Genomic DNA, 7,927 nt, shown 5'->3' on the forward strand with positions numbered 1-7,927 from the left:
CTCTGTTTCAGATTCTTGAAGGTAGAAATAGTATTTTTTATTCCAGTTTCCCAACTGGTTAAATAAATAAGAATACTCTATTCCTTTAAAATAAGAAAAAACCATGACCCAGGGAGTAAATGAATCACTTGGTTGTAGAGAAGTCATGATGGGTTTTTATCAATCCAACTGTACCGTCTTCTAGGTATCCCTTCCCTTAACATCAGGATAAGAAGAGAGTTGTATCCTTCACCCTACCAAGATAAGTAGAGACAATGGAAATTGATGTTCTTTTTTTTTTTTTTTTTTTTTTTAAAGATTTTATTTATTTATTTGACAGAAAGATCACAAGTAGGCAGAGAGGCAGGCAGAGAGAGAGGAGGAAGCAGGCTCCCTGCTGAGCAGAGAGCCCGATGCGGGGCTCGATCCCAGGACCCTGGAATCATGACCTGAGCTGGAGGCAGAGGCTTTAACCCACTGAGCCACCCAGGTGCCCCGGAAATTGATGTTCTTGAGATGACTCTGACAATAGAATTTGAAAGAGAGAGAACACAAGCTGGGGGAGCGGGAGAGGGAGAAGCTCTCCCCAGGATGCTGGGATCATGACTTGATCTGAAGGCAGACACTTAATTGACTGAGCCACCCAGGTGCCCTGGTTTTTTTTTTTAATTAAAAATGTAAGAGTGGAAGTGAAATTCCTAATTTCGATGACAATTGGCTTAAGTAGCTTGAAAATGATTCTGTGAAATTAAAAAAACAAAACACACAAGTAAGGTTTTAGTGTGTATGAAAGGGTCACTAGGTTGATGGGTACAGTCAAAACTGTCACTGTGGGCCAGGAGGCATGCCACATGAAACCATCTTTATAGAAGCTTTTACAATCTGTACTTGATTTTTAAAAAAAGATTTACTATTTATTTGTGGAGGGGAGGGGGCAGAGGGAGAGGGAGATACAGTCTTAAGCAGACTCCCTAGCTGAGCCCAGAGCCCATCTGGGTGTGTGTGGGGGGTGGAGGGGCTGGGTCGCAAGGCCCTGACATCACAACCCTGAGATCAGGGACCTGAGCTCAAACCAGGAGTCTGACGCTTAACCCACTGTGTCACCCAGGTTCCCCTACAATCTGTACCTGACTTTTATTATATGTGCTGCCGAAGCGAGCACTGTACCTGACTTTTAAAAAGAAAGTTCTTCCCAGGAAATTCTAACGGCAAATCCAGGTTTATCTTCTGTATGCATAGCATCAACAACACCTGACAGGCTGGCCCCATTCTCAGCAAATCTATTTCTCCTCTAACATCCTATAACTTAATACGACACTGGGCTGGGGGAACCACCATGCATAGCTGTGTTCTACTAAAAGTTCTCTCCCAGCTGCCACCTCTCCTTAGGTCAGCAGCCCACCTATGCCTATTGGAATTTCACTGAATAAGAGTTTAATAACTTAAGTGAAGGCCTAAGTTCTGGGTCTAAACCCAGAAATCCAAATTCAAGCTGTAGGGGAAAAAAACTGCTCAAGTGGCTGTAGAAGTGGATGCCTGGGTTGTGACTCACTGATGCAGGAGGAATTGAGATCCTTATCTTTTACATCCTAAACTTGGGTGCTGTAGTAATTATCCTGGCCATCATTTTACAGTCCAGAGTGTTCTGCGTGATCTTCATGAGTACAAAAATTCTGTTGTTTCTTCCGTGCTTAGTCAAATGAATAGTGCTGTTCATTCATTCCTTTCACTGAATAGGCAGGAAATGCCTTGAGCACAAAGGCCACAAGGGCCATACCAACTTATCTTCGGCTTATGAGTCCTCCTAGCCCCATACAAAGAATGCTATGGGCTAGCAGTCAGAAGTATTTCCAGGCGGAGGGAGGGAAAAGAATGTTTCGATTGCTCAGAAAATGTTTTATTCCTCCGATACTCTCCTCCGGAGGCAGGCAAAGGACACGTTCTTGTGACAGCAGGGTTTAACTATCCTCCCTGGAAACTTGGTTTCACAAAATGCACTACCGCTCTGTGGGTCGCGCTGCCGTCCGGTCTCCGCGGGTCGCGAGGTCACGGTCACCGCCACGGTGGCCGCGCCTCAGCCCGCACGTCCCCGCGGCCTCTCGGGCTCCCTCCCTCCGGCAGGCGTCGCTGGCCACAGCAGGGCGGTGAGGAAGGAAGAGCACCCGATCTTCCGTCCCCGCCCCCCCGGGGTCTCGGCACCCCCGGCCCTCCTTCCCCAGGAACCCGCGCCTGCTCTGGGGCTCTCCAGCTGGTTCATCCCAGCGATGAACCGAGTCCCCCCCTGCAAGGCGAGGGTGCAGGCCACCGCGACTGAAAGCCGGGGCGCAGCTGGGAGAGAGCCGCGGGCAGGCCCCGGCTCAAGGCCAGGGTGCTGGGCGCGCGCAGAAAGGCCCGGGACCCCCGGAAGCGGGATCCCGGGGAGCGGGTGAGCGGCCTGGGCCGCGCGGCGGGGCGTGCGGGAGCCCCGGACGCGGTGGGGGCGGGCGGAGGCGCAGCAGGAAAGGCCCGCGGCGGCCGCGCGGGTCGGGCTGGGGGCACGGTGGAGGGGAGGGACGGGGCGGCGCCCGGCTGGGCTGCCCGGCCGGCTCACCTCGCCCAGGCGGCGCGCCCTGCGGGGACTCGCGGGGAGGAGAGCCAGACCCGCGAGCCTCGGGATTCCGGGACCGCCCTCTCCCGCCCCAGGGCCAGCGGTGAGCGGCAACGACGGCTGGAGCCGCAGCGGCAGCATGAGAGCGGGCTCCGCTGCTCTCCGCCGGCGGACGCGGGGCGACAGGCGGCGGCGGTGCCTGCGCGCGCCATGGGGGCGCCGTGGGGCCGGGCGGCGGGTCGGAGCTTCGGGCGGCGCCGAGGCCGGGGGCTTCCGCGGGGCGCTTCGGCGCTGGCCGCCGGCCTGCTGTGCACCGCTCTGGCCGCCTACTCCTGCTGGACGCGGCTGCCGCCGCTGCCCTGGACGTCCCCCGCCCCGCCGCGGCCGGTGGGCGTGCTGCTGTGGTGGGAACCCTTCGCGGGACGCGACAGCGGCGCGCGGCGGCCCCCGGACTGCTGGCTGCGCTTCAACATCAGCGGCTGCCGCCTGCTCACAGACCGAGCGGCCTATGCGGAGGCCCAGGCGGTGCTCTTCCACCACCGGGACCTCGTGAAGGGTCCCCCCGACTGGCCCCCGCCCTGGGGCGTCCAGGCGCGCGGGACGGAGGAGCTGGAGTTGCGGGTGTTGGACGACGAGGCGGCGGCCGCGGCCGAAGCCCTAGCCACCTCGGGCCTCAGGCCCCCGGGCCAGCGCTGGGTGTGGATGAACTTCGAGTCGCCCTCCCACTCCCCGGGCTTGCGCAGCCTGGCGGGTAACCTCTTCAACTGGACACTCTCCTACCGGGCGGACTCGGACGTCTTCGTGCCTTACGGCTACCTCTACCCCAGGACCCATCCCAGCGACCAGCCCCCAGGCCTGGGCCCGCCGCTCGCCCGGAAACGGGGGCTGGTGTCCTGGGTGGTGAGCAACTGGGACGAGCGCCAGGCCCGGGTCCGCTACTACCACCAGCTGAACCAGCACGTGGCCGTGGACGTGTTCGGCCGCAGTGGGCCCGGGCGGCCGGTGCCGGACGCAGGTCTCCTGCACACGGTAGCCCGCTACAAGTTCTACCTGGCCTTCGAGAACTCGCAGCACCTGGATTACATTACCGAGAAGTTCTGGCGCAACGCGCTGCTGGCCGGGACCGTGCCGGTGGTGCTGGGCCCCGACCGTGCCAACTACGAGCGCTTCGTGCCCCGCGGTGCCTTCATCCACGTGGATGACTTCCCTAGTGCCTCCGCCCTGGCTGCCTACCTGCTCTTCCTCGACCGAAACCCTGCAGTCTACCGTCGCTACTTCAACTGGCGCCGGAGCTATGCCGTGCACATCACCTCCTTCTGGGACGAGCCCTGGTGCCGGGCCTGCCAGGCTGTGCAGACCGCGGGGGACCGGCCCAAGAGCATCCGCAACTTGGCTCGCTGGTTTGAGCGGTGAAGCCACTCTCCTGTGCGTGTATCTCCGGGGAGATCAGATCGGCAGCTTTTTGAGCCTCAGCTGTCCATCTCCTGGACTCCTGAATCATGGGACGGAGTTTTCCAAACACCCATTTGTACTCTATGGGGAAATGGTAGTTTCCATATGGCCAATCAGTATTACTCAGCGCAAAGACTGGGTGGGAAGGATTCCTGGTTCTCATGGGGTTTTTGCACAAACAGCGGTTGGGCTCTGTCTGCTGTCCATGGGCATCAGTGTTCACCTGTGTAGAAGGGAGCCCTTCCTTACGGTGTAACTGGTGCAGAGGGGAAGAAATAGCTTATCTACCAGAAGCCTTTGAGTTAGTTGCTCTGGCTTTCCTCATCCACCCCAGGCGGTATTTGTGGTCTGTGTGGACTCCAGATCCACACTCCCGTTTCATTGTGCCAATGTGCAGCAAGCCCCAGGTTTAAGAAGGCGCCTTGTTGTGGAACAGTGATAGGACTAGGCCACCAGTGGGTCCTCTTTGTTGAATTCTGAAAAGCCTCATCTCATAAGAAGGAGGAAGATGAGAAGGAGGGTGGCCCTTAACTTGTTCCTTAACAAGTCCTTTTTGTTCCCCTGCCCTATGAATGCAAAGAAGATGCTAGATTGTCCTTGAAGGAGAGTTCAGATGAATCTATAGGTATACCTCACTTTTACAAATGTATTTTTGAAATGTATTTTTGGAAAGCTGCTTTTAGATCAAGTCCCAATCACTGCTTTAGGAGAGTTCAGTATTTAATGCAGCTCTATGAAGAATCCCTTTGCAATGTGAATGATCATCTAACGTATTTCCTCTGTGTCTATGTTTTTCTACAACCTAAAATTTTTAAGAAGTGTATTGAAATTACAGATGTAAAAATAAAATGGAAGCAACCTCTCCCCTCTTTCCAGAAAACCAGCCTGTGTTTACAAACAGGAGAAGGAAGCCACGGTATCACTTTCCACAAAATTGCTTGTTCTCATCTATTTCATGGGACCGAAATTTCAGCAGGAATGTCAGTCCTCCAGGGGTGCTGATATTACCTGTTTGCAGAACAAGGAAAGAGTGTACTGCATTATGGAATCATGGAAGAGGAAAAAAGTGCCTGTTAATGCTAGTTTTTTTTTCCCTTCCAGTCAGTTTTTGGTAAAATGTTTAGTTGGTAGGGAGTGGAAATTAGTTTCTGCAGTGAGCTTTGGGCTTTGTTAAAATCCAAAACTGCAACTTTCCTTAGGGCCAGCAGGTTCCCCTCCTGGTCTGCATGGTAGTCAAGTACATCCTTAACCTTTCTAGTGACCTTGATGCAGTGTCCTGGGGCCAACTTTGAAAATACATGTATTGCCTTGAAATGAATAGCTTACTTAGTGGGTGTCCTTATGTGTCTGCTCTGTTCCAAACACTGGGCTGCAGGTGCCAGGAAAGACACAAAAATGTGTAAGGCGAGGAAGGTCCTTTAAAGTCTCCTCGAATCGCTACTGCCAACAAGTAAGTAATTAACTTTGATAAATCAATTGGCAGAACCCATTTGTTTAAAATGACATTCTTTAATGTAATACAGGCCATAGGTCAATAACTAGAAAGCCAGTTGATTTACAGCCTCAAACAATGGTTTCTTTTTCTCCTAGATTTATTATTTTCTTCCAGTTCTATTAAGAAATAATTAGCACATGTCACTGTATACGTTGAAGGCATAGAGCATGATGGTTGGTTTACATAAAATGGGCAATGGTTATTGCAGTATGTTCAGCTAACATCCATTATCTAATACAGATACAATATAAAGAAATCCTCGATTTATTATAATAAGGACCCTCAGTGACTGATTATTGTGGGTGTGGTACAAGATTAATCAGGTTTATATAAAGATCTGCTGTAAACAGCAATTGTGCACTTGATTAGGACAATTAGCTGAATCATAGAGTAAGTACTGTCTCTGCATTTGTTGCAGACTCACTTGAAAAGCTCACTAAAATCCAGGCACTTCAGTTCTTTCTTTTCCTTGAAAGGAGAGAGTAAAGGGGTGCCTGGGGGGCTCAGATAGTTGGGTATCTGCCTTTGGCTCCGGTCTCTGGTCGTGGTCCCTGTCATGGTCCCCAACGTGGTCCCGGGGTCCTGGAATCTGGCCTGGATCGGGCTCCCTGCTTGGCGGGGTGCCTGCTTTTCCCTCTCCCAATGCTTGTGTTCCCTCTCTCACGGTGTCTCTCTCTCTGTCATATAAATAAATAAAATCTTAAAAAAAAAAGCCCACCGATAAAATTTCCTTATTTAAATATTATAGTGTGGGTGGCATTATAAAATTATCAGCTGGCCAATACGGAAAAAGTTAAAAATTCCATTCTTTTAAAAAAAATACTTTGTTTATTTGAGGGAGAGAGACCACACCAGTGTGAGCACAAGTGGGTGGAGGGTCACAGGGAGAGGGAGAAGCAGACTCAGATCATGACCTGAGCTAAAGTCAGACGCTGAATGGACTGAGCCCCCCCGGGTGCCCAGAAAAATTCTTTTCTTAAAAATGAGTATTTATGAGGTACTGGTTTTGCTGGGAATCTACATGGGGCACCGGGAGAGTGGATTTTGGAGGTAATCCGGCTTAGATTTGATTCCAGCTGCGTGACCTCTGCAAATTAGTAATAACCTTGAACCTCAGTTTCCTTATCTGAAAAATGGAGGAGGACAATACTTCACAGCTCATTGTGAGCATTTGGAGAAGTAAAATAAATAAAGGTGCCTAAAACACAGCAGTCAGTTGGCAAAAGAGAAATTTTTTCTTTGTTTTTTTTTGCGCTGATTTCAGGGTTCCTCCATATCCATTTGTATGTCTACAATTCTCAACATATATTTCAGGGTATATCTGAAATAAAAAGGGGCCTCATACTGTATTTCAAATGTATCCCTAAAGCTAAACTATATGATTTCAAGAATCACCATTGTTACTTAGATTGAGCTTGCATTTTCAGACTAGGAGGAACCTGCACCAATGCTTTCTTTGAAAAAAAAAATTATCAAATTACATAGTTACATGACTATTATTTTACCATGCTTTTCTATTTAAAACTGACCATATTTATTAATTATTTTTAAATATTTATTAATATTTATTAATAATATAAATATAAAATATAATATTTTATAATTATTATAAAATAATATATATTATATATATAATACATAATATATTATATATAATATATAATATAATATATAATATATATAATATATAATATATAATATAATATTATAATAAATATATAATATAAAATATAATATTTTATAATTATTTTCATAATCATAATAATAAAATAAATATAATTAATAAAAATAATTTTTAAAAATAATATTTATTAATAATTTTTAATGAATAATATTTAATAAATATTTAAATACTAAATATTTATTAAATATTTTGCCGAAGGAAGGTATACTTGCATTTTTACTTATGTGCAAATTCTGGGTATTGAAGGAACAATATTTTTTAGACTGATCTCGTCAGAGTAAGAAATACAGCAGTTGCTCATTTTCTGTTGTTTTTCATACTCTTAAATTGAGTAGGTTAAAATTCATATCCAGAATGCATATAAGTGCATCGTATATATTTAAAAATGTCTTTTCTGTGATTGTCACGCTGTCTCTTTCAGACATAAACTTTTCCTTCAAAAAATTTACAAATTTCATATTTTTGGTACTGGATGACTCTAACGACGTGAGCGTGCCTGGAATGATACTGGGATAGGGAAGGCAGTCTGACTTGCTTTCAAGCAGTAACTTAGAGAGGGCAGGGTGGCTTCGTGGGAAGAGTTGGCAATTTGGAGTCAGAAACTGGGTGCATGGTTCTGATTAGGCAGGTTACTTAAACTGTCTGAGCTTTAGCTTCCTCCTTTATAAAGGATGAATGCCTGTGCAAAATGAGGATTAAATGTGATTATGTGGCCCAAAGTGCATTGGTA

General features: G+C 48.3%; 1 protein-coding gene across 1 annotated transcript; it reads left to right on the forward strand.

Annotated features, from left to right (window-relative positions):
• Positions 1-1,971: 1,971 nt before the first annotated feature.
• Positions 1,972-6,966, forward strand: FUT4 (fucosyltransferase 4; the record flags this gene model as incomplete). Its single annotated transcript, XM_080816368.1, has 2 exons — positions 1,972-2,123; positions 2,308-6,966. 2 exons carry the CDS (start codon positions 1,972-1,974, stop codon positions 3,977-3,979), a joined length of 1,824 nt encoding a protein of 607 aa, XP_080672494.1. The 3' UTR covers positions 3,980-6,966.
• Positions 6,967-7,927: the final 961 nt, after the last annotated feature.

This window comes from Martes martes, assembly GCF_963455335.1.
Source record: "Martes martes genome assembly, chromosome: 10".
Classification (NCBI taxonomy): domain Eukaryota; kingdom Metazoa; phylum Chordata; class Mammalia; order Carnivora; family Mustelidae; genus Martes; species Martes martes.